Source organism: Hermetia illucens, chromosome 2, assembly GCF_905115235.1.
Source record: "Hermetia illucens chromosome 2, iHerIll2.2.curated.20191125, whole genome shotgun sequence".
Classification (NCBI taxonomy): domain Eukaryota; kingdom Metazoa; phylum Arthropoda; class Insecta; order Diptera; family Stratiomyidae; genus Hermetia; species Hermetia illucens.
This window is the reverse complement of record NC_051850.1, coordinates 135,905,607-135,932,673: the sequence shown is the minus strand read 5'-3', so window position 1 is coordinate 135,932,673 and position 27,067 is coordinate 135,905,607. Positions and strand designations below refer to the sequence as shown.

Here is a 27,067-nt window from a genome sequence, read left to right as displayed (position 1 = left end):
TTTTCTTCCCGTTCGTCAACAATACCAACATCTATTTCTCTTCGCAATCGGTGCAATTGTTCGGTTTTGGGTAAGACTCCAGCGAACCTCTGATTCTGTTCAGTGATCGGCATTCTTGACGATCCTACTTTCGTTCAGTTCAACGACAGTTAGTTTGTCTGCTGCCTCGCTGGTAGATGTCCCTTTTGTTAGTTTCAACACGGTGCGCTGGCGCCGACTGTACTGCTCTCAGTAACTGCCGTCTGTCATCAACACCTTTTCTTCCTTTATCATTAGATATTACTTGAAACTAAAGGTGCTCACGGTTTTCAGAGCCACGCAATCTTGGGCGTATGCTTTTCGATCTTCGCTTGGAGTCCAATTTGCACCTTTTCCCGCGTAGGAAGGGCCATCCCCGGGCCCGTCCGAGGACGGTTTCTAGCAGCCACCACAATATGGAACCTTAACCTGAAGCCCCATCAGGCCTGCCTCGCCTCCACTCGGAGTGTAGAGTCTTGTCTTTCAACCATCGAAAAGTAGGAGGATGTTCTATGTATGTTCTGATATGAATGAAAACACTTGGGGTAGACCGCTATTCCAACGTTAAGACGAATGCGTGAGAGATGCTTCTCATTTCCTATCTTTATGTTTTATGATCTATGCTGGAGGAATTAGGCTTTTTGGAAAAAAACCATTAAAATCCTTGCCTCTTTCTATTTGGAACCACTTAGGCTACTACTACGAACCGCGAAATTAATAAATTCTCTGAAAAGTACGACATTCTTTATATACAATATATTTTATTCCAAAATTTCGATGCTACTCATTACAAATTCATTTCAAAGTAAAATGAGTTGTGTAATGACAGACTCTGACTCTAATTTGTAAATTATTTCCAAAGTCACTGAAATGCATACAATGTGTCCCCTTTTCAATGTAGGACACTTCTTACTGAGTGAACAACACATATGGCTGCCGTAAACAGACGACGTATAAGTGAAGTTCCCATCTTGGAGGCAATTCCCTTCAGTCTCCGAGATCTTAATCTATATTTTATGGAAAGATATTATTATTTTGCTTTAATTTACATAAATTAGTACTTACGCTCGTGTTTGCTTTATCTGCTCTTCAATCCATGCCCGTTGCTTCGCCACGTCGGAGTATAAGCCTACAAAACCGGCTCTGGCGCAACCTTGTCTGGAAGAAACAATTCCTGCAAGTTTTCCATTGCAATATAATGGACCGCCTGAATCACCCTGTGTTTGAGAAAGCGTAAATTAAATACAGATAGTTAAATAAACATATAAATTGGCATCTACACCACAAACTTCATAAGCTAAATATACAAAAGCAATGCGACACAATACAAACCTGGTTGTAGTCTGAGTGGTTCTCGGTCTCCATCGTGTTTTCAGGGGTTGGTGAGGAAAGTACAAGAACTTTGCGGCCTTCTTGTCCGGGGGACCGTGGCATTACTCCCAGACGGCAGGTGCTCACGTCAAAACCTAAGGACCTTCATTATACCTGCACTATGTTATGGCAGCCATGAAAATACTGAATGCCTGTTTAAGAAGGCTTCTACGCAGATTAGAAGTCAGAAGGCTCGAGCGTGATGCTGTGGCGACACATCGGAGGTATGAACCACGACTGCATTGTCGTGGTGAAATCGTGTGTATACTTCCAGCGTTGCGGCTGGCGGTTTCGAAGCTGCGACCCACGCCATCTTCCCGACACATGATGGCGGAGATTGACACCCCCGAGGACTCTCGAGATATGTTCACAGGTCCTCATTAGCCTGGACGCTCTCCGGAGGCCGCTGCACCCATCATATGAGGGCAACTTTAAAGTCCTAAAACGACGACATTCGGGCGGCCAAAATGGGTATCCTTATGGAAGCTGAATTAAGCCAAACAAGAGCCCGCTAAGCGTCCGGTTCGACCGGTACCCCATTGGCGGGATCATGTTCCGGGTTCCTCGCTGAATCCGCGCGGTTTCAGTTGTCAGGATGGAGTCATGTGGCGGCATATCGGAGGCATAAACCACGAACGCATTGACGTGGTGAATTCGCCTACGCACTGTACTGCCCACATCGCGGCTGGCGGTTTGGCCCCAGGGCCGGCGCGCAGGCTTCACCTCTTCTCGACTGGACCGCCGTCCCGTGCAGACGCCATTTTTTAAGTAAAGAAAAATTTATTTTCTTTTGACTTCTCTACATTCATTAATCAACATAGCCTGACTTGGCTAAAGGAGGCTTCTGACGGCTACCTTGGTACGAGTGCAGACGATTCCGCCCGCGAATTGCTCTTTTTGGAAGCGAGCACCAAATTGGTATATGTGTGGATCCCGTAACCGTGTAAAATATTATTGCAAGGGCTGCACGCCAAGAAAACCCTTCCATGTTCTTGGTTTATGGGACTGAAGGGATCCACCATAGACAACTTGTTTAAAACGTCGGCGCGGCTCATTGGAGCAGGATATTGCTAAGCTGACTCAAATCAGCACTGCCAGTAGGCAAGCGGCAAAGTGAGAGGGTTTACCGAAACCATACAATCTGCGATAGTACACATGTAGTTGAAGTCTGGACACAATCAGACACAAACACTTTCTGCCGTATGCAGTCCGTTGCGATGTATGGCATAAGTCATTGCAGACGTGTTCAGAGTAATAGGTACACAAAGAACCAACGGATCCTTTTTTAGATTGTTCAACGAATCCTTAAACAATGTCTACATAGTATAGCTTTCGGCAAAGGAAGCAAAAGAATATTGTGATGAATTTTCGGGGGCTACTAAGGATATCGTGCCGAGCATGCTGAGTGGATGATGTTACTGAAGAAGAGGTTCGACGAGTTATAAACAGTTCAAAGAACTGGAGGGGTCTTAGTCTAGATCGGGTTTGAATTGAATTTTTGGAACAAGAAGCGTACCAGTGTACCACCAAACGGAGAGGCATTTTTGCGGGAGGGTTCATTGGTATTGCATGGCACTGGCTACGCAATCAAATGTGGCCTATTTGCCAAGCATGAACTGATACACTTAATGTATTTGGGTGACATCGAGTAGTATTGCTGGTACGGAAAATTATCTTAGAAGTCCATGTACAAAGTTGGCATAGTCGGGCATGATATTGGGATGGAATTTGATTTAGATGGCGAACTCAGAACTGGGAAATATCCGGTGACACTCTGCGATAGAGCTGGTGAACCTGTCCCATGACATCGTAATCATGGGTGTGGTTGACGTTACGGCACAACATCACAGCCAGATTTTATTCTTTGTAACATTGATTTCGAGCTGACTCCATTTAATTCGAATTGATCCCCCTCGAACTTTCTGAGTGGAATGAAGTCACAGCAGGAGCGAATCGATGAATGTAAGTCTATGGCGAAAAATCAAATGATTTTTCTGAAAAGCTACAACTCGGGCGGAAGACAGTCACGTCATCGAAGAATATACCATGGTGAAACAGGGGCCGAATCAGAATGAGAACAGGGGTTCGGAAACTCCTCAATCGGACGAACAAACCGTGGACTAGCCGAGGTATAAAATTTACTAACGACGAACAGTAACGCGTCAGTGAAACAAAACGAAAAAGTTTCAGGGAATTCTGTCAGGGATTCGAACAAACCACTGAAATATCCAAACTATTCAGGCCGGGAACAGCGACGCAAAGCGTGAGTTAGCTATATCAGCAAGAAAAAATACCGCGATCTTCGAACTACCATGAAGCAAAAATGAACCAGTGAGGACGCAGCCTACAAGATTGAAATGAACAAGATTTGTTGCCAAAAATTCTCTTGTTCAAAATAATTACAATTCTCTTCCCATAACCGGAAGAAAGTGGACCTCAGACAATATTTCATCAGGATGTCTCCTCGATCCCTGGTTTAACCGAAGTGGAACTACAAGAGATCATTGCATTGTGGAAAGCAAAGTTCCACAATTGAACGGAATTCCAAACAAAGCTCTGAAGCTGGCTGCTAAAATTAGTGCCGCATGGCTAATAACATTTGAATCGTACTTAATATGAAAGGAGTGTTTCCCTTCCAGTTGAAAATGAAAAGGTTGATTATGCTACCGAAGCCCCAAAAGTCACCTGATGCCTTATCGCCTTTGTCTATCTTTTAAAGAGGCAAATGTAGAGGGTGATACGCAGCAGGCAGCTTCCGTTCGGTGAGCTCGTTCTATAGTCGATGTAATAGCAACAGTTTTGGATCTGGCTGACGCTAGAGAAAGGAATGTCTTTATTTCGGCTGACGGAGATCGGATTAGGAGCACTTTGGCTAAACTGGGTGTCCCTGGTTATCCAGCTCGGATAATCGAGAGTTGTGTTTCGGAAAGACTTATTAAGTACGAGACAGATGACACATCGAGGCAATAGGTTGATTAGTATTGCAGCCTGGTGATGGTGGTAATTGCGAAATATTCCGAGGAAGTGAAACTTTGTGAATTATCATCTTTCATGCCATCAAAGCATGATTACAAATTACTAAACTAGACCTAGCGGATGAAAAGACAGCGACTAAACACCTTATTAGTAATCGTAGGAAAAATAATATTATCAAAATACAGGAAGCTAACCACGACCAGTTTCAAAATTGATCATTAGATACCTTGTGGTGAAAATCGACGCAAGGGCACTTTGACTATGCCTGTTGAAAGGCAGCAAAAGCTGAATCATCCCTAGCAAGAATGATGCCTAATATTTGAGACCCAAAATATAGTCGTTGGTTATTTATATATCCATCATGATATATGAGCCTCCTCTCTAGGTGCGAGCACTGGCCAACGCGGTAGCTTGGAGAAGGATCCAATCCAATCGCGAGCATATAGGAGAGTATCGAGTGAGATAGTTTGTGTCACTGCAACAATGGGTTCCCTGGATCTTCTGGTGAATGCACCCACTGCGTCTACCAGATAAAGAGAGCGAATCCGGCCGGCGTAACTGCTGACTTTCGGAAAACCACTAGGACGGATTTGTACAGGAGATGGCAACAATGTTGGGATTCATACGCTGATCGCGTGTATTGAAGGATGGGACGAATGAAAGCACGGAGAATTGAATTATGAGCTATTACACTTTCTTACGGGGCATGATAGATGCAGGCAGTATTTCCAGTCAAGAATACGCACTACAATCGAGGACCCGGAGAATGTTATGTTTACCGCTAATGTGGACAAGATGGATGAGAGAGCGGGCGCAGGGGCCGGTGATCTATGGAAGAGAACATTAGTGTATTCCAAGCACAAATATACCCTAAAGAAAGGCACCGAAAAATGTTAACTGATCGCCATATACCACATAACAAATCTGACGTTCCGAAAGATAATAAGACAAATCAGTCCAGGTGTATTATTGAGGTTGCTATTTTTTAGCCTAGTAACATTGAACGAAAATACGTTAGAAGGTAAATTATGAATGAATTGATTGAAAATGCTCTGTACCAATGTTCCCTTTGGGTTACAATATGGGTGTAGACCACCACGCGAAGCGTCCCCGAGATGTTCTGATTGAAGAACTTGGTCAGTATATGGGCGCGATATCCGTGCACGTGTTGACAGAAAGTGACAGCGGATATTTGTTCATTAAAGAAGAACGGTAATTCCATTCCAGATTATTACAGGATGTCGATCTAAAACCACGCGGCACTTATGCAAGTGGTAAACCTACGGTAGGAAAGCAGCACAAAGGTGAACCCAACCACCCATGACAAACCGAGATTCGGACCCTTTGCAACCAGGTTCCCCTCAACCAACTCAATCATTGCGTCGACAATTGCTGCTAATGATAAATAATAGTCCGCACCTTTTACTGAAACGATATGAAATATATGAACACTTACTTGGCAAGCGTCACCTCCAGTCCTCAATGCTCCACTCTTCTTCAATGCTCCACTCCTCAATACTCTACTCGCTTTAGCGCATAATTTAGTGTTATCAAATTTCGTCGCCATTCTAACTCTACATGCATTGGTATCCCCGATAAAGAGTGCAGAGAATCGTAATACCCTACCAGTGGCAGCACGACCCTGCAAAAGCGAAAGTGCAGTAAGACAAGGAATATCAAACAAAGAAACACATGAAGAAAATTTGCAACTATATTACTTTGTTAAAAGTACATGCATACTCGTATATTTTACTATGGATATTGAGAAAGAAACAACTCATCTTGTGGATTTTAGCATGTCCTTATTTTGGCTGCGATATTTAAAGTTATTTAACGATTGCTTTACCAAACTTCGCAGCACACCTTCTCCCTAAATCTCTGCATGAAAGAAGAGACGTACACACTTTTTACACTGACTTTTCCAAAGCTTTTGAATTTGTTGACCACATTCTCAAGAAGTTCTGCTCGTATGATTTCCACCATTTATTCTCCGCTGGTCGAGGCCACACTAAATGGTAGAGTAGATAGGGTCTTATTTAACAAGTTCGTCTCTAATTCCTCTTTTCCCTCGTCAGAAGTCCCTCAAGGTTTCATTTCTGGTTCATTTCTACTCTTTCCTCATTAATGATTTTCCTTGCTAATCAACGGTGGAGTCTGGCAAACTTGTTGCCCCCGAAGAAGCGGTAGGAAGGCATTGTCCTGGGGAGACTAACCACAGGTTCAGTTAAGTTTCGACTGGTTGGAAAAAATATTTTTCAACCATAGTGAGAGCAACAATAGTTGGCTTTTGAATGCGTACAATAAAAGAAGTGCTGGCATCGACACAGAAATAATAGTACCGTAGGGTTTTGAGCATAGGCATTTCTGTAATCGGCAGAGCAAATCGTTCTACCAAAGCTCCGATACCGTGTGACAGCACGAAAAACCCAGCGTAGCGTACTCCGAAAGTAGAAGCTGACGCATATAACAATTTTGTTACTACCGTACATGCTTCACCACAAAAGAACTTGGAGGTGGTCTACAGCTTTCCGTTGAACCTGTGAGAGGCATTAACGGCAGGCTTCTCATCCACGATTATGTTATGTCCCGATGAAAATGTGGTACGATTTGCTAACTACGATTTTGAACTGTATAATACTTGGTGAAGTGTCAGAAAAACTTGCGCGCTGGGTTCAGTTGCTCAACGACGATGCAGGTGTATCAAAACTGCTCCGTGTGTCTGTCGGTGTTCATCCTCACCCTCTCACCACTCCTCTTTCTTCTCGTTATGGACTCCATCCTTGAACCGAGGATAGTCGATGCGTTTTCATCTGATGGAATCCTGGAGCTCATCAGCCAGGGATTATAGGACACTAGTTAGATTTTAGCCCAAAACGGCTCATTCTATAAATATATAAGTAATCATGGATTTCGGTTATACTATATATATAATACAAAAAATAATAATAAAGAACTATCTTCTAGACAAGATCCTCCTTTTATTTGGTCTAAGAGCAGCCACAACGTATGGCGTAAGGCCCAGATGAGACTGAGGGTTAACCGCCGTACAATCATATATATTAAGCTAGAGAAGTTAGCAAATCTTAAATGTACTGCAGGGCTTTGGGAAAGAGGTCCCAAGGTGCATGGTAGCAGTATATAACATTAAGTCGTGAAACAGGTACACTCACTATCAGTGGCAGGGAACTGCCCATAACTGAGTAATCTAAATATCTCCAGTTGATGCTATCAGCCCGTGGAGAACTGCATTGTGAAAATGCTTCAAGCATGGAGAACTGCGTTGTGAAAATGCTTCAAGCATGGAGAACTGCGTTGTGAAAATGCTTCAAGCATTAACACAACCTGAATAAAATGGCCTTCCAAAACTGGGGTTCTTTGTGATCGACGTATCAACAAACTTCTCAAATCTAAAATTTTCCATATCCTCGTCCGTCCTGTCACCTTCAATGGTTCTGAGTGTCGGCCGACTATAGAAAATAGTGAACGCCGTCGTGCGGTAATGGGGACGAAGATATTGCGTTGGACTAGTGGCGTAACGCGACTTGTTCACATCCAAAATGAGGATATCCGTGATCGATGTAGGGTTGCACCGAACATGAAAAATTGCGAGGGAGGAGTCTTCGATGGTATGATCACGTAAATCGCGCTAACGAGAATTCACTTGCCGAGATCGGTCTGAACATGGAAGTCGGTGGTAAACGACGAAAAGGCTAGCCGGAGCAACAGTCGCCTGATACGCTGGATGGAGATTTTAAAGCCTAGTGATTACATCCAGATCAGACTTTTGATAGAATAAAATGGCGTAACCGATCACGATGAACCGACCCCGCTTGTGAACGGGACAGAGGCTTAAAAAAGAAAAAATTAAAACTAGCTCAACTCCCACAAATTCAGAGAGTATCAAATAATATTCAGTATCCCGACGAGATAATAAGACTGACTAGGCTGACCCTGACCAATGTGCAAGGCCAGATAAAATCAGCAGATCACTCTCAAGACCATTCGACATCAACAACGGTCTACGACAAGGGGATGCCCTATCATGCGTCCTCTTTAACCTGGCCCTCGAGAAAGTGATCTGTGATGCTCAGGTAAATGCAAGAGGTACGATCCTCTTCCCACCCTTCCACCCAACTACTGGCCTATGCTGACGATATCGACATCATGGGAAGAACCACCCGAAACCTATAAACTACCTCCATCCAGATCGAGGAGGTGGCGCGAGATCTTGGGCTGCATATCGATGAAGGCAAGACAAAATATGTGGTGGCAACGTCAGGACCGAAAACCAACCAACCAACAACATCACACCGCACTGGTCAAACTGGAAGAATAAGGATAGGGGAATACAACTTTCTCCAATCTAGGGTCGAAAATCACAACTGATAACAACTACGATAATGAAATCCGCGCACGGTTGTTGTCAGCCAACCGAGCTTATTTCAGCTTACAACAACTGTTCCGCGTCTCACCATAGGATCAAAGCTCTTACTGTACAAGACAAAGATCTTGCCAGTCCTCATGTATTCCTCGGAGACTTGGGTTCTTAGCAAGAAGAATTGCGAACTCTTGGCCGCGTTCGGGAGAAGAATCCTCTGAAGAATTTTTGGTCCCCTACATGAGGATGGACGATTCCGTAGCCTACATAACGACGAAATCTATGAGCGATGCCATGATTTTGAGGTTGTGTATAAAATCCGAGAGGTAACGGTGGGCGGGTCACTTGATCCGTATGAATGAGGATGATCTAGCCCAGAAAGTCTATAAGGGCAATATATATGGTAGAAGAGAAGACGAGGCAGACCCTGCCTGAGATGGAGCGATGGCGTAGGTCAGGACGCCAGACAGCTTTTAGGGATATCGAATTGGTGGACCTCGGCGCTAAACCGGGATGCCTGGAGTTCCTTATTAAGTCAGGCCTAGACCGGATACCTTTTGTTGCGCCGTTGATGTTGATGATCAAATAATAAAATCAATAGCACAGTTTGCTAATTAATCAAAGCAATTCAGGATATATGTTATGAATTCGTGCCGACACGCACCCACTACTTCCGTAACCTCGTCTCCCAAATAGTACTCTCCAAATATAGGAAAACTGAATAAAATAATATTTAGAGATTGATTTTCTCCACAGTATTCACTCCAAAAGAGATCCAAATTTTCGACGCTTTAATCTACGAAGTATCTTACTATTGAACACTGGCCCTTAGAGATGCTTGTTGGCTTTCCTCTACTGAAAACTATTTTGTAAAAACTCGCCTAATTTTTTAAATGGAAACTATCTCTAGACCTACGAAAATGCCAGAAAATAAAAATAAGGATAACACTGGAAGTGGTTTCCGATAATTAACACCTGCCTGGGTCGTGGACTTTACTCGGTGTTCGTTGTAGAATTCGAGATTATTTCGTAGTGATCCGCGGCTTGGATGAAATGCTTGAGACGTCGCGGGTTTTAATATTACCATGAGTAGAACAATTTTTTTAATTAAAATTTTGCTGACACTATACGTTTTCAATTTTTAAGGTTTTGTGTGAAACAAAACCTGATTAGAATCGAGACGGTGTCTGTCTGTCCGTCTGTCCGTCTGTCTGTCTGTCTGTCTGTCTGTCTGTCTGTCTGTCACACCCGATTTATTCGGAAACGACTAGACCGATTGTCACGAAAATTGGTGAGAGTATGTAATCTGGTGATCCCTTTACATGCAGTAAGTGGCGCCATCTCGTGTTAAGTTTAAGGGGGGGGGCTCCCCATACATGTAAATGGAGGGTACAATTTTTTTTTTCACAGAATATAGCCGTGTAGGGTATCAAATGAAAGGTCTTAATTAGTACTTTTCGAATCTGGTTCAATATTTGATATTAGATGAAACGTAGGGGAGTGAGGGTTGAAAAAATGACCCACAAAAAGTGTAAAAGGTCTCGTTCTCAGAACCTATCCAACCGAAAAATCTGAAAAAAATCACAGTGGTGCATCTCTACGAAATCTAGGCCTCAAAATATATCCGGTTCCGATATCTGCACAAATAAAGTTAATAGTAGTATATTTCCACATTTTAGAAATTTACCCGGCACCCCCCTTATGTTCATCCCAGAAGTACAAAATTTGGCATGCGTGTAATGAAGAACATAATGCACAGTTTGGTCAAGTTTGAAGAAAATCCAACAATTATTAACAAAGTTATCGGGGGTGAAACTTTACAATTTTTTGTGAATTTCGTGCACTCTACAACCTGCATGACGTCATCATCACATATCAATTCGTCAATACCACAACGAAATGAGTTCTTATGAATTGGGTCGCGGAGAATTATTTTGTTTTAGTTTTTTAGTTATTTGTCAGCCAGACATGTGTGTATGTAGGTATATAATAGATGCGTGCTAATGAACTTTGCGGGTAGTGCCTAATTCAAATAGATTTAAGAAGTAAATCGGAAATATGGGTACGATCAATTTATATACGTGCCTATATGTGTACAGTATTCGGAAATAGGCAGTTTGTTTGTTTAGGGTGAGCGTAATATCTACGGCTGTAATATGTACGTATGTCTCGTAGTTTGGAAAAATATGAAGGATTATGTTGGATTTGTAGCTATATACGGACAGAAAAATGTGCGTTGAAGTTTCTCACATAAGATGAACACAAAACCTTTATACCCGAAGCGCGAGCTTCCGGTATTCCGACTTGTTTTTATGATTCCGTATTGTTAATCTAATGAATGCGCCCTTCATGACATGAGAAATTGCGCTCGAGATGTGCGATTGTGCAGAAAAAAATGCAACAACCATCAGAGTATATTGTCATTCGGCGGTCGAACCGTGCAATGAACTTGAAGAGGGGCTGAAATGTCCCCCTTTTACCAAAACTGGCTAGCGCAGAGGCATACAAGCGCGTGTCACAGGGACATTTCAGTCGAGCTGAACGTAATTGCTGTAGAACCTGTACCGTCAATATTTGCCAAATATCGTGGCGGGTCTAGCACTGTTCTTTTCGATCTCCGGCAGATGCATGGACTTAGAACGTAGTTATCAAAATTAATTAATACTTCTGCAAATCTACAGGCTGCTTGGTAAGCAGGTTCGACTGCGATAATTTCGGGGTTTTATGGAAAAGTGTAGGAATACATACATACAAAGCATTAGGCGGAGTACATCGTTACACAGAAATTAAGCTTTTCCGATCCGGAATATGATTGTATGATCTAAAAATCGTTGTCCACTGTATCTTCTACATTTCAAAAAAAAGAATGAATGCAAAATATATTAAAAATAGTCTCTCCATTTAGGATCAGTAATTCTGCAAAATGTAATTGGACTCTGTCAATTTTCGCACAGAATTAAAACTCTTCAGACAACACAAAGACGTTCAGATTCAAGGAGATGCTAGTTCCCTATAATACACTATATTTCGTGAACCCATTATTCTCATAAATTAAATCTTGAAAAAAATGTTTTGCTCTTGGTAAGCTGCAGAGAATGCACCCTGTAAGTGAAAATTTACATAAAAAAGTTACCTTTCTTGCTACTCCCCATCCAGCTAATTTGCAATTAGCTTTCGTGGTTGGCGTAATTTTCGCTAGAGGCGCTACTTTAAAGAAGGCCGTTTCCTTGACTGGTTCTGACAGCTTGAAAGAGAAAACATTGCTGTAATATATATTATATACTAAAAAAAACTGAAAAAAAGTAGAAAAATAGTGAAAACAAACTTTTCTTTATTAACATAAAACAGCTATGTTGGAGAAATTCTCCCGAAAACTATTTAATGTGAGGCTCTCTTCAGTCAACATAAAATAAATCGGAATCCCGGAAGCTGAGCCCTTACGGTATACAGGATTTCAATTAATACTTGGAGAAATCCCGGGCGAAATAAACAACGTCTCCAGGAGGTATCATATTGAGTCGGTGGCTACAGCTAGAAAAAAGTCCGTTAAGCCTGGGCCTCGTAGCTCCACAGCCAGATGTGCTGGCTTGGGTTTAGTGCCAGTGGGTGCATCCAGATGCGCCCACTCCTCTCCCTTGCCCGTTCAGCAATGAAATCCCGCGACGTGGCTCTGGCCCACTTGCACTTGGCGAAGCGGTTGTATTATGTTGCCGGTGCACCTATTGCTCCGTAAACGGCTTGAGTCCCGATAGGGAGAGACCCACCTGTGCCCGCCTCGATCGTCGAGTTTGAATTCTTAAGTGCTTCGCTCTAAGACTTTGAAGGGCCCTCGTATGGTGCTTGTAACGGCCCTTGAGCAGCATCCACTCTAATGAGGACCTGCGAACACGTCTCAAGACCCTTGGCGGTGCTGACTATGGTAGTCGATTGTCGTTTAGGTGCAGGCTTTTACAGCTTCGAAACGGCGTCCAGCCTACCAGTGCTGCTTAAAATCAACCTGGTGTCGAGCACAGGATCAGCGGGCAGTTCTCCCCGTACACCATTTCCCCGGGGCTGTTCGCGAATTCCTCTCGCTGGGTTGTTCGGAGGCCAAGTCGGACAAAGAGTAGGGTCCGCGACCCCGATAGGTCATCGCGAGCAATCGAAGTGGCCTTCAGCATCGGGTGGCACCGTTCCAACATTCTGTTGGACTGTAGTTGGTATGCAGTTGACCTATGGCTTTCGAAACCAAGGGGCATATACTTTACTCCGCAAGAAGTGCAGACCCGAACTGCATTCCCTGGTCTGTAGTAACTACCGCAGCAAAGCGCGGGTTCCACTCTTGACAGAGGGCCTCAGTGCATGATTGTGAAGTAATATCAGTCGGGGTATTGCTTCAGACCACTGCGTAAACCTGTCGATTAGAGTGAGGCAACACTTGCATCCATTCGATTCTCGCAAAAAGCAAATATTGTCGAGGTAACCGGTATGAAAGCGTTTGGTCCACCGAGGGAATACGTCTACTTCTTTCCTTACATACTACTTTTTTGCCCAGAAACTAATGTCATTTTTCTTGGAGGGTCACAAGAATTTTCTTGTTACTAACCAATTTGTTGTCCGGATGCCTGGGTGCGCGAGATCATGGACCACGTGAAATACCTCATTGCGAAAAGCGGGCGGAATGAATGGCCTTGGTCTCTTTTGAAAGATCTCGGAGAATATGCGGTTTTAATCCATATTTGGAACCTGCCCTTCGGCTTTGAAGTCTTGCGTATCCTTTCTGTGCTTCGACGATTGCCGTAAAATCGACCATAGCCGATGCGGTTTGCACATTTGCGTGTCACGAGGCACAACTTGCCACCGTGGTATATAATGCACAAGTGATTTCGGTTTCGAGAATCAGGTAGGGTAGCAGGGTAGTATCATCTTACTGAAAACACCGGTACCAAAACCAAACAAAGATAAAGTGAAGGCAGGTCGCTGGACGAAAAAAATGGTGATAACATCCACTATATAAAGAGGCGACCACAGGAGGTACTGCAAGACCAAGAAAGAGAACCAAAGGTAATAGAGCGGGTAAATGGAGTAATCACGTCGAGGCTCATAGAGAGTAGAGATCTGGAGGTATTACCCCTCGCCAAGCTTGGAGCGAAAATAGTTGAGCTGTCCGAATTTATCAATGAAAACCACAACGTGCACCAAGGCATAAAGAATATGGTTAGGGTTATTATATAAGAGTTCTTTAAAATAGATCGCTGGACGAGGAAAGAAATACTAAGGAGACATCGAAACTTGCTATCTCAAAAGTGTCACAAATGACGCAAGTGACGGGTAAGCATAGTGCCATCGAATTAGCCCAAGAGAATAAAAGGCGGACGGGAAATTGCGAAAATGGGCACTAAAAGCTCAAAAAACAGGGGGGGGGGAGCATTTAGACAATGTACGAACGTCGACCCGCATCGTGAAGCCCAAGGTGAACATGGATGGACCAGTATTACCAACAAGCACAACTAATGGCTTTCGAACTCATAATAAAAACTTGGAGAGAATGCCGCAGTGTGTACCCAAAAACATGAGATCTACATACTAAATTTCTACTGCCTTCAAGGAACAATTCAAACTGGAAGAACTTATGGAGGAATGCATTATGGCAGTACTCATGCGGTCACAATACGAGTACCCGCGGAGGCATCGCAAAAGTTGTTGGCGGCTGTGAAAGTTCGGATTTGGTGGGCAGTTAGCCGTTTGGGCTTTTCGTGAAGACTGATCAATCCAGAAGATGTAGGTAGATAACCTATATTGGCAGGGAGTGCAATAGGGACCCCAAATGTCTATTGTGCAAAGTAATTTCGAAAGGCACTGACTGTAGTCAGAAGAAATGAGGTTTATTCAAATAAATCTCAATCATTGCAGAGTCGCTAGCAGACCACCAAGAATCTGACATGGAAATTGCCATGATGGGTGAATCGTATAAAAACCGTCGCGATACAATATGGGTCACTCGCTCGATATGGACTCGTGGTAGACAAGCCAAACAATGTATTACGAGTCAGGCATCCATTGTCTTTGCATTGACGAATATGAACGAGTTATATGCTTATATAGCTGTTACGCCTCACCAAGTTTGAGACTGTCGCAAGCCATGCTTGACAGTCTTGTTATCGACGCAAGGGGTTGGATTGCCGGTGATTTCAATGCTTGGGCCCTTAAGCGAGGTAGCGGAGAGACAAATGCAAGGAGGTGCAATCTATTAGACGCTTTTGCGCAAAGGAGGGTCCGCCTCAATCGTAGTCAGCCCTTTGTCAGCGCTGCACTGGCGCGTGGTATGTCCTGGTGCGTCAGCCAACCCACAGCAATCACCAAGTAATCTTCTTTGAGCTATGGGTAGAGTCACAGGGCAGAGAACCATAATACTCGAAACCGAAAAATACGTTAGGCAGGTGTTCAAGAACTTTGGATAAGTAGACCTTCAGAGAGGCAGAATGTGGCACAATGCCAAACGTATGACGCTTCCATGCCTGGGAAGTGCTCATGCCTCAGTAGAAAACCAAACTACTGGAGGAATCGTGAACTGGCCAGCCAAAAGAGCAGCTCAGAGGGCGGTAGGTAAAATCGATATAAGCCAAAAAGAATGCGTCTATAAAGAAGCCCGCAAATTCTCAAGCTCACCATCCAACGGAACAAGAGGAAATGCTTTGAGGAACTCTGCCCAGAAGCAGATGTAAACCTGTGGGGAGAGCCTAGAAAATCGTGATGGGGTGGTTCAGAGGCCGTTCGTCTCCGCAGACCACGTGGCCACCCTTTTGCGGAAAATCATGAAGGGGTTATTCCCCCAGGAAGCTTCCTGCGACCTCTGAATGTTTCAGCAACTCTACAAGCCACCAAAGACGAGCTGCTGGAAATATGGGGTCGAATAGGCGGAAGTAAAGCCGCGGGTCTGGAAGGAGTACGAATAAGGCTCTTAAGCTTCTTGTGAAATCCAAACCCGGACATGTTTGCTTAATCGCTCGAAGGGTGCATGTTCAAAATGATTTTTCCAGTAGCATGGAAGCACCCACTGCATATATAGCCCTGAAAAAGATGGTACCAGAAAATCTGATGCTGAGAATAATAATATATAAAGAGGATTGTGATGCAATCAACATCATGGTCGCATTTATCCAGAACAAATTGTGAAACGCGGAGGAAAAGAGAAAAGCGCAGTTACGTACACGGCGTAGAGAAGAAAAGTGACGAAGCTAGAGTGAGCTGACTCCTCCCCGTAATGTAATACCTTATGGTTGTTTCATCGGTTATGGAGTGAGTCGGGATGGTTTTAGTGGGTAAAAATCCCAAATGCGGGCGTGCACAAGCCAGTGTCTTTTAACGATTTCCGTCTCCTCAAAGAAAAAGAAGACCGACATATAGACAGAGGGATGGACAGGATCGAGGACATTCGATCGATTTGAATAAGGTTTGGTTTCACACCTTCAAAAAATTCACCCCAAGCCAGTTTTCCGGCACAGTTTTCTCTCCGGCCTTGAGCATAGGTTAAGTTTTCTTCTTCTGCGAACAATGTTTAACCGAATCCATTCCATTTATTCTTTTTATAAGTAAATAATTATTTCCAGGAGTGGGCTTGCTTGTCATTAATTTCCTTAAACCTCAAACCACGCCTCAAACTAATGAATCAAAAAAATTTCAACTTACTGTTACAAGAGCGTAATCACAAGTTAAGGTTTTTGCGTTATATTTCTGATGTCGGGTAACGGTCTTTAGGCCGATCAGCTGTCGACTTGCAGCCGCTGGAGGTGTGGATCTTACGTCTCCACCCATCGCCAATACCTAAAAGAAATGCAAGCAATTCTGATATAAATTAAGGTAGTTTGACAACCTGTACAGAATGGTTTGAAGAAAATTTCAATGGAAAATTAAAGGCTTGCTACTTCTGGGTTTATCAAATTGAAGTAAACACAATAAAGGGGAAAGCATATTTATTAAAAGCAAACTTTTTACGCAATTACGCAACTAGAGTTGTTAAGAAAAATGGATATTTAATAGTTCTTAATAATGGTACTTGCCGAAGAAGGAGAAGTCGAATCAAAACAGTGAGCTGCCGAAAGTATGCAAAATCGACTGACTAGCGTTCCTCCGAATTTGATTTCACGGGTCTGCTTATCCACAAAGGCTACCTGTAAATAAAAATTGAGGAAATGCGCATTAATAATATTCTAAAAGGCGCAAAAACATTTTCTAATCTCAAGCAAGCTGTTTTATATAGGCTCCTGTGGGACATTGAACAGAACAAGGCGAAAACGACAGTGGATAGGTCATTCTTTAAAAAGAGCGGTAATTGCTGGCTATGCTATCAAATAAAATCAACTATACTAGAGTTTCCGAGCAGGAGGTAGAGAGGACCAGGAGATAGGTGAGGCACGCTTCAACGAAGTGACAGCGATATTGTGTAAATGTGATTGATGCGCGATTCCCCGTATAGAGGCTATCACTTTGAGTGTACAGCGCCCTACATACAACTCTTCCCAGATGTCCAGAATAATGCTAACCTTCCCCAAATTGGGGTTCGACTCAATCCGAAGAAAACACTTCTTAACAACCAACATTATGGCTTCTCCAAGTCTCCTTTTAGGTAATTTTGTAGTTTTCTATTCACAATGATATTGCGAGTTTTCGAAGCCAACTTCCAAGGCCGTACTAACAGCCTGTTAGTCGCCGTAACTACTCGCCTTAGGAAATTTTCGTTAAAAGCTGTATACATTGCAGTTGATCGTTGGGTGAATCCCAGAGGTGTTGCTGGAGTAGCTTCGACATGTTGAGTATTATTTTTTGCATGGAAGAGGAACTTTTTGCAAGAAACTGACCTAATCACACCACCAGAGAGGGTGTTAAAATACTTTAGCGAGGTTCCATTTCGTCTATGCATAGCGTTCGTAACTCACCTCGTCCGCTTTTCGCAGTTTACCCTGGATTCTTGCGATCATCGCGTTGACTGCATTCCAATTCTTCTGGCATGCTACCATTCGTCGGCTAAACATTTTCAGTGATTGTATCTCACCTAGAGTTCCTCCAAGCTCTTTCTTTCTCGAATCTCAGACAATGGAAGAATATGTGCGCTGGGTCCTCCGGGACCTCATCGCAGTTTAGACAATCCGATGAGGTGTCGTTTTTCTAAACATAAATTATACTTGATACCCATATATTTTCCCTCCACGGTCAAAGTATGTGCCCAACGAATTTTTTAAGGTTTTGTGTAAAACAAATCGGTTTACTGTCTGCCTGTCTATCTGTCGGTCTGTCTTCATTTTTTCATCAAATATAGCCATAGTCAGCCAATGGGATACCAAATGAAAGATCTCGTTTGGTACTTTCCGGAGCCGGTGTTAATTTTGACATTTGTTGGAAAGGTGTGGGAGTGCGGGGGGTCGAAAATGATCATTTCCTTAACGGACCCACTCTCAGAAACTACCAAACCGAAAAATCTGAAAAATAATCAGGAGGCTGCCACTATATGCCTAGGCTCCGAAATATCCCACATACAGACATCTGTTCAAATAAAGTCAATAATAGCATATTACTATAATTTTCAGAATTTGACCGCAAAACCCCCCTTAAGTTCATCCTAGCATCATGATATAGGCTATAACATAGGGCATGATTCTACCAAGTTAGGTGGAAGTCGCATTATTACTAACAAAGTTAGGTCAAAGTTGTCGCTTCTTTGTAAATTCAAGACTTTGAATGTGAGCATCACCCGAAAATGGGTATTCTCATATAATATATGCATATATTACGTGCTACGTATTAATCGGGCAAATGCACACTCAAATATCTTTATACAGGAAATACACAAAACCTTTCATACCTGAAGCGTCCAGCTTCCTGTTTCCAGACTTGTTTCAGTGGTCCTATCGCTATTATCATCGACCAATAAATTCCTCACTTTCAGCTTTTTTCCAGAGAGGACATGAAGCTGATATTATATATGCTTGTGATTCCATCTGCCAAAATGCCAGTTGACACAATTTTCGTAACGACGCATGACGACATCTGAGGCAGTTCCGAAGGTAGAACACGCCCTTATGGCTGTTCTTTTGTAGACCGCAGTCATGATGTGCATTCGGTAAAACATGCTAGATATAGCTCAGGCTATAAAAAGCCTGCAAATATGACGCGGTCCTCTTACATTCCACATCATTCTTACTACAGCCATACTATGCCATACGATACACGTACAAAAGTACTTGATGACCGTCTTAGAAATAATGCTATAACTTTTGCAACTTTGATGCGGACGAAATTTCTCTTCCATCGTTTGATGATGAGCAACGCTTCCGTCTTTCCTTTCGCAGGCGCCAGTCTAGCGCTCAAAAACCAAGCATTAATAGCAAAGGTTACATTGCATCATTTTGGATAGTACATTTCATTACCTTCAAGATGTTTTGCGACCATAGCCTCTGGAACTGAAAGACTAAGTACATGATCGCACATCATGTTCCTCAGTAGTGTGCCCAATTCGGAGTCCTGTGGGACACCCGCGGGGAGATCATACTCCTTGGACCCACCATCTGTGTCCAACCCGACCGTACATTCCCAGAATTCGTTATCGGCAATGGCAGTAAGGTAGGCGTTCACGGTCACTACCACGCAATATTTGCTGGCATTACCTTTTCCGTGATTTACATTTTCGGCCATCCAATAACCAATTTTGATCTTACGGAACCCAAACTGCCGAAATGAGAATCCCTTTGCCATCAACAACCAGGGGCAATGTACTACAAATTACCTGCTCTAACATTTGCTCCTTTGTGTCATACATAGATGTTTGCCAGCCTTAGGCAGCAGTGATAACTTCTGCCGTTTCCATGCCACCCTTCAAACAACTCAACGGACATGTCCAATTTAGATTTCACGCAGAGCTTAAGCGCGCTACACGGTATCCCGTCCATGCCCCTGTTGTCGGTAATTCTGATGCAAATCCCCTACAGCTCTGTATTTACTGGAGGAACTGCCATGACATTCTGCAATTATTAAAGGGTTTTAGTGCCTTGTTGGTTGAATTGAAGATTTGCTCCCCAGATGCTTTTGTAAACCAGCCTGAGGTCTCTCCTCTCGGCTTTGAGCGTACTGTTTCCCTGCTGTGTAGCTCTCTCATATTTCGAAACTGCTGCGTGCGTGTGGTCTTTGTAAACGTAGCAACACATACCGCGCACCAGCGCATAGGTGACAAAAACCCTCACCCTTTCCGAAAGACCAACTGCACAAAAGCCTCTAATTAACAAACTAACGACGATCACCTTTGAATGTCGCACCTTGCGTCACGAGTAAGGTTGTTTAACATGTTTCTCCCAAGATAAGCGACGAATGGGTCGTCCCAAAAAGACTTAGCGCAGAACAGTAGAGGAGGAGTGTGGGCATAATGGGAAGTGCTGCATTTCAACGAACCGTGAACGATGGTGCATAAACACAAATATCATTTTTTCATTCCAATCAACTACGTGCATTTACCACTTCCAGCAATAGGTCGGTTATCCCCTCCCTACTTTCCTTTGCAGAATAAGCGTCTGAGGTCCCTATTGCGTTCATAAACATTATGATCTCTCCGTCGATTAAATCAATTAATGCCGACAATTTCAACTGAAACGTGAGATCCCTTTTCTGCATCTATCCTGTCTTGTGGACGTTTCTGGCTAGATCTTTTAGGCCGGGCTAAACTTTGATCTTTTCAAAATCGGTTTACTGTCTGTCTGTCTGTCCATCAGTCTGTCTACCTGTCTATCTGTTTGTCCCACCTATTTCCTCAAAGACGGTTACACCTAAGGTGCGAACCGCGAATCCCCTTGGATGTGGTGATTTGCATGGTTCCACGTTGAATTTAAAGGGATCCCTAAATATGCAAACGGGAGGGTTTCAATTTTTTTCATCGAATGTAGCCATGTATATCAAATGACAGGTCACGATTAGTGCTTTTTAAAGCAGGTATTAGTTTCGACATTAGTGGCCAAAGGAAGGAGTGCGGGGGTTCGAAAAAGGTCAATTATTTCCAGCACCCGTCGTGCAAAGTAAGCTCTTTCTAGATCCTCAGTTTAAAAAAACTGATTTCCCATGAATCGCAGTGAAGAAACTTTTAATAGATTGGTAAGCATTTGCCAGGCTGCTTCCTCGGGTTAAGATATTGGTAATCGTCCCAGTGTCTTCAGTTTGCATTCTCTTCTTGTTCGAGGTAGATAGGACTGGCCTATGAATTGCTTGATAGTCTGTTGATGTTTTGATTGAAGCAGGGTCGCAACTATTCCTTAGCAACATTCCAATAGCAAGTTTCCTGCAGTTAGCGAAAACGGGATGATCTTTGGTTGCTATCTGGCGAGCACAGTCCTACTTCCGATTTGCCGCTGAGGCGCTTGTTGAGGGTTCGGTAATCTAAATGAATTCGCGGAAGTGGTTAATTCCTCCATGAATGGCGGAAATGCTGAGAAAGGGAATTTTAATTATCTCACATTTAGTGGTAAGGGAGATTGTCCTTTCCATCGCTATATGATTGGTTCGACCCACCACCGGTCGGAAGTATTTGATGAAGTTAGCCCCAAGGATAGCCGTTTGTATGACGGTGATGACAAATGGCCAAGAGAAGTTCCGGGGAAGCTTGAGCTCGGGAAAAGCTACTTTAATTTTCTATAAGTGTTTATTTGAAAGGTGTTGAATAATTACGACAACGGCAAATAAATGGATGCGAAAAACTTCTTAGGTTGCTTTACCAAATAAATATCGAGGCTTGTGAGGGGACAGTGACTACTATTTTCCAGACTCGGGTCTATGTAAATAAATGGAGTGGTGGATTTGCATGCAAGATCACCAAATATTTTACGGTAAAAACAGATAGTATTTCGCCCGCGCCTTTATTTGGACGTAGACCTTTGGTGGTTGAGTTGAAGTCTGAGGGTCTTCAAGGTTGAAGGCAGTTTGTTGCATTTTTAAAGTATTCTGCCCTGCTGAACCAGGCTGTCAACTCATATGGTAAGTTACTGCAGGGATGAGTGCTGGATGTCGACATGGCAGTGTCTTTTTTTGGGGGTTCTTGGGAGAATGGTCACCTGACATTACATGAAATGACAGCAGCTCAAAGGGCAGCTCCTCAATCTAAAGTTCGTAAATTACCGCATTAGTAGACTTTTACAAGGTTCTGTTTCTTGTATTGCGAAGTAATTAGGAGGGTTTCTTTGATGCTAGGGGAATGCCTTCAAAATTTACTTTAATTTGTCTTTTTTGAATACAGCAAAGCGTTCGATCATGATATTTTGTAAAATAATGTGCTTCCTATTTTCGGAGGACGACGATGTTTGTGAGATCCTGTGCGACTCTTAGTCTTTGTCTAATGCTGTGACGACGGCATTAGATTTTATTACGCCGTCATTTATCGCTGAAGTACTGGCCTCCTTTTTCAGCAACATGAACTATAATTAGAGTTGCCTCCAGTTGAACAGTGGCAGATTTGAGCGGCAATTTCTACGGGGTGGCACATCTAGTGTTGCGGTGTGATGTCATTGTGTTTTTGGTCTTGATCCATGACCGCCGCATGATCTATTTTACCCTTCGGGGGGTTGATCTACAACTTTGCGGTTTAGTGGTTTAGTTTTCACGCTAATTTGGGATATTTCCAAATCAACACAGCGAGTGTTCCATTGATAATTTGTTCGAAAACGAGAAGTCGGCAATTATGGCTTCTCCAATCGAAAAGTCACTTAAAAAAATGCGTCAAACAGTTTATCAAAGACAATATATTTATCGAATAGGAAAACTTAGTTGATCCGCCTAACGCAATTTTAGGCACCAAGGCTATAGTGATGGTCTAAAGTTGGTTGGTCGCAGCAGCACTATGACCGTCAGTGCCACCTACTTACCACCTCAGAATGCACGCAGTGATTGCAGTGAATTTAGCGTGGCGTTACTCGGTCGGCCATCTCCTCTCTGACTCCGAGTACTTACCAGTCACTAAAGACTTGGGTTCTTAGCAAGAAGAATAGCGAACTCTTGGCCACGTTCGAGAGAAGAATCTTCCAAAGAATTTTTGGCCCCCTACATGAGGATGGATGATTCCGTAGCCTACATAACGACGAAATCTATGAGCAATACCATGACCGTCCGGTTGTGGATAAAATGCGGCTCAATAGGTTATGGTGGGCGGGTCACTTAATCCGTATATATGAGGATGATCTCACCCGAAAAGTCTATAAGGGCAATATCTATGGTGGAAAAAGAAGACGAGGCAGATCCTGCCTAAGATGGAGCAATGGCGTAGGTCAGGACGCCAGACAGCATTTAGGGATATCGAATTGATGAACCTCGGCGCAAAACCGGGATGTCTGGAATTCCTTATTAAGGCAGGCCTAGACCGGATACCGGTTGTTGCCCCGTTGATTATGATAAAAGATAAAGAATGACACTTTATGAATCATCATCATCATCATTATGAATATGAAGGCAAAATTACCAGGTTGGATCAATGGCACAGTTCGCTAAGATCGTGACCAAAATAAGCATATTCGGTTACTATAGCCTCCCATTAAGCTTTAAGAAATTCCAAGTTATGTGTCATTCATAAATTATATATTATATATAGCTAATGACTCGTTATTTCAAATGCCTATGTAGATGGAGAATGACCCATAGTTGCCGAAATAATAATGGTTTGTATTGCAGAACAATATCCTAAAAATATCCTGCAGCATCGTGGCCATATATATAATCATTAATTTAGACCAGAATGTTGTAGTCAAGATCCCGTCAAAAACCGACCAAAAGACTAGCCGCCATTTACTTGTCTTTCTCGAGTACAACAGGGGAGACGAATACTATTCAGGGTCTCATCATCTTACTTCGCCTGGGTCCACAATGCCCAGCTTATATCGATGGAATTCTCGTGGAGTGCCCGCGATATCGTTGTCGAGGAGCGTGGGAACATTACAGAAATCAATCATTGGCGGTTTTTATAGCGAACTATGAAGTGAGTCCCAAACCGAAGCTTGGTGTTTCGGTACACAAACTTCAAGCACTTCCGATCCGACGAGCAAGGAAGATTCTACGTGTACTCCTAAACTCTAGAGCTCAGGGCAAACCTGAAGAAAATGGTAGCCATCAGACTAAACTCTCTCCAAATCTGCTGCGCCTATCGGGCAACATGATCTTCATTAATATCTTAGGAAATGAAGGCGAAGGTGACTGACTAAGTATAGAACCTTATTAGAGGCTGCAACTGAACGGCTTTCAAAGCCGGAGGATATATCGGGGAATATGCTGATATCACATAAAGTATGGGCCGCAGTAAGAAACGTGATGGAAGTCATGCAGGCAGAAGCAACTTAAAAGAAAGAGCAGCGAGCTGAGAAAATATCCTTGATTTAAAAAATGTGGGAGATACCTAGTTTTTGCTGTAAATGGCGATGAATCCAGATAGGATAGGGGGCTATTGTTCAGAACAGTGGCCTGATTTTTAGCTATCCAAGGTAAGCGAATTATCTAACTAAACGAAAAATAGTGGAAATTAGGTATTGTCAAGCGAATTTAATCCTGAATACGATCTCCTAGTTGGATCCTATCTTTCGTGCATGAAAAGTATAGTTTCTGTTGGGCGCTAGTTTTCGCATTCGGAAATAAATCACTCCCTTCAAAAGAACGATGATATCGGAAAACCATTCTCATTTTCCAAAGCAATGCGACAACGATCCCTTCACTCATTACTAACTACTCGTAGACAACATGACATCCATAAATTCAATTTTATAATGTATTAAGGCGTGGAGTCATATGAAAGCCACATAAACTAAAAGCAGTCTCACATGAGACACCTACCAAATTTTTTCGGCCGCGCGACTCTGACCCTTCTCAAGTAAAGCTTATTACAATTAAAATATTCAAAACAGAATACTTTTAAAATATGAAATATATTACATAATTTAGTCATCTTTTCCCTAGTTACTTACAATAGATGGGAACTGGCCAAGTGTAGCTTTTTGAACAGCGGAATCTTCCTTGCACTCGCCTATTGAGGAGAGTTGCAATAAAAGGGTGCAGACTCCAATAAGTATCCACATAATTTATCCACCGAAAACGAAAATAAATAATATAATAGGAAATAAAATTAATAAAATACAAACTAGAAGTTTTTCCTAAAGCTTCATGACCCTTTGGAATATTTGACAAATCTAATAATTTTGTTAATGGCTGCTTAGATCTGGCAAATGTAATCAATAATTGTAGGAGAATTGCAGGTATTAAGATTATACTCCAAATTGTACCAATGCCTGAGTGAACCACTGGACTATTTTAGACCACCAAAATGGTACCTGGGTTGGGGATCTAAGAGCCGAGAAAAACACCAGCGAAATGATATATGGGATGGCGGGACTAGGAGCTGAGAAAATATCCGAAAAGTAGGGGAATCTTTGGAAACACTTTAAACAGCTATATCTCTATCTAGTTTCGAGCAAAGGATTCTTGATGAACTGTTTAGAGGAGAAAAAGTCCTGCAAAATGGTATTCGGTTGGGCGGTCTAAGAGCTAAAAAAATGGGCGAAAAGTTCAATCTTTGGGAAACTTTTAAACGGCTATATCTCTTTTAGTATTGAGAATTTTGAGAAAAAGAAATTCGTGATCACATGTTTATTAGTATTCTATTAAGCGAAAGTCGCACCGCGTCCTTGAAGGACTATTGTGCCCCTTTTACTGGTTATAGTGTACCTATTGATCATAGTATCTTAAGCAGGCCTATAACCGTCAGGAACTTTAGTATGTTCCCTACTTCCAGATCTTTTAGCTTTGCATCTGGTATTAAGTGTTCTCCCAGATGTCTCCACCTACATTGCACGAGTGCCGGACACTGTCCCAGGGCGTGTATAGAGGTTTCGTCCTCCTCCTCACAAAACCTGCAGGCAGTGTCCGTAGATATCTCTAGCTTCCCTAGGTGATAGTTCAGTCGACAATGACCTGTGAGAATTCCCACTATGATTCGGAGGTTCTTTTTGATGAGGTTTAAGCCATCCTTTGTGCGCATGGGTTGGTATCCCCCAATAAGCACCCTGAACTGCTCCATCCCTGGTAGGCTAGCCCAGTATAGTTCCCTCAACCGTTCCTCTTCATTTCTTAGATTCATAGCCATGAAACCGATTCCACAGAAGGGTTCTGGCCCATGTAAAGGCGTCCCTGCTCTCTTCTTGGCTAGTTCGTCCGCTGCCTCGTTGCCTTCCAACCCAGCATGGCTTGGCACCTAAAGTATCCAGACCTTGTTGGATGAGCCGAGTGTATTCAGTCTCTCAAGGCATTCCCATACCAGTTTAGAGTTCACCTGGTTGGACCTAAGTGCCTTAATCGCTGCTTGGCTATCGGCGAGAATGCAGATTAAAGGGGGCACATTTGTCTCTGGCGTATATTTCCGCCTGGAATATGCTAGTGTACCTGCCCATTGGCTCAAAGTACATTTTCCTTGGACCAATGACACCGGCACCCGCTCCCTCTGCTGCGAGGGATCCACCAGTATACCAAGTAATCAGTTGCTGGTTTAAGCCGTATGTCGCAGCTACGCTCTCCCAGTTTGCCTCCAACGTGTTTCAAACTTCTTATCGAAGTAAAATCTCGTTGTCATGTTATCCCTTGGTATCAGTAATTCGGGATACCGCCTAAAAAGAATATTAATCTTCCTTCGATTTAGGCAGCTCCCCGCCTCACTCATACTACCGGCCATCCTGAATATTGACCTCCTTGCATCTGTATGTGCAGATGGAAAGGAGTTAATCCCAGAAGGATCTCCAGGGATGCCGTTGGGCATGTCCTCATTGCCCCACTGATACACACGCAAGCCAGCCTTTCGAGCTTATATAATTCCCTGGCTTGTGTGTTGAGTTCGGTTCTTTCTGCGCAGATTACCACTCCATAGATAATCATTGGCCTTACTATTGCAGTATATATCCCAAGTAGTATCTTCGGGCTGCAACCCTATTTTTATCCTACTATGGATCTGGAAGTCATCAGAGCCCTCGTGGCTTTCCGACAAGTGTTTCCGACATGTGTCTTCCAGAGTAATTTCATTGTTTAGAGGAGAAATACACCTGCAATGTATGGGTTGGGTGGTCTGGGAGGTAGGAAAATGGGCGGTAAATGCAGGAATCTTCTGAAAAGCGTCAAGCATTGACATCTCCGATGATATTGGGAATTTGTTTAGAGGCGAATTTGGGCTGTAGTTAGTGTATGGTTGAGGGTATGGCCCCATCGGTTAGAGTGATTTAATCGTTCCAGTAAGTTTGAGTACCGATATCTGCAGTAGTATACTCCACTTCTGCAGAGATATTGCTCCATCTATCC

At 43.1% G+C, this 27,067-nt stretch overlaps 1 protein-coding gene across 1 annotated transcript; it reads right to left on the bottom strand.

Annotated features, from left to right (window-relative positions):
- Positions 1 to 855: 855 nt before the first annotated feature.
- On the bottom strand, positions 856 to 24,932 carry LOC119649322 (trypsin alpha-3-like). Its single transcript, XM_038051424.1, has 7 exons — positions 24,694 to 24,932; positions 16,783 to 16,893; positions 16,412 to 16,546; positions 11,877 to 11,987; positions 5,822 to 6,007; positions 1,084 to 1,235; positions 856 to 1,025 (listed from the first exon to the last, which is right to left on the bottom strand). The coding sequence occupies exons 1-7, from the start codon at positions 24,802 to 24,804 to the stop codon at positions 911 to 913; spliced, it is 921 nt and encodes a 306-aa protein (XP_037907352.1). The 5' UTR covers positions 24,805 to 24,932; the 3' UTR covers positions 856 to 910.
- Positions 24,933 to 27,067: the final 2,135 nt, after the last annotated feature.

Coding starts and splice junctions, on each gene's coding strand:
- LOC119649322 (XM_038051424.1), bottom strand. CDS start 24,804: ATGTGGATACTTATTGGAGTCTGCACCCTTTTATTGCAACTCTCCTCA. Junction 11,988..16,411: donor GTGATTACGCTCTTGTAACA/GTAAGTTGAAAT, acceptor TTCTCTTTCAAG/CTGTCAGAACCAGTCAAGGA. Junction 6,008..11,876: donor GATGGGGAGTAGCAAGAAAG/GTAACTTTTTTA, acceptor TCGCTTTTGCAG/GGTCGTGCTGCCACTGGTAG.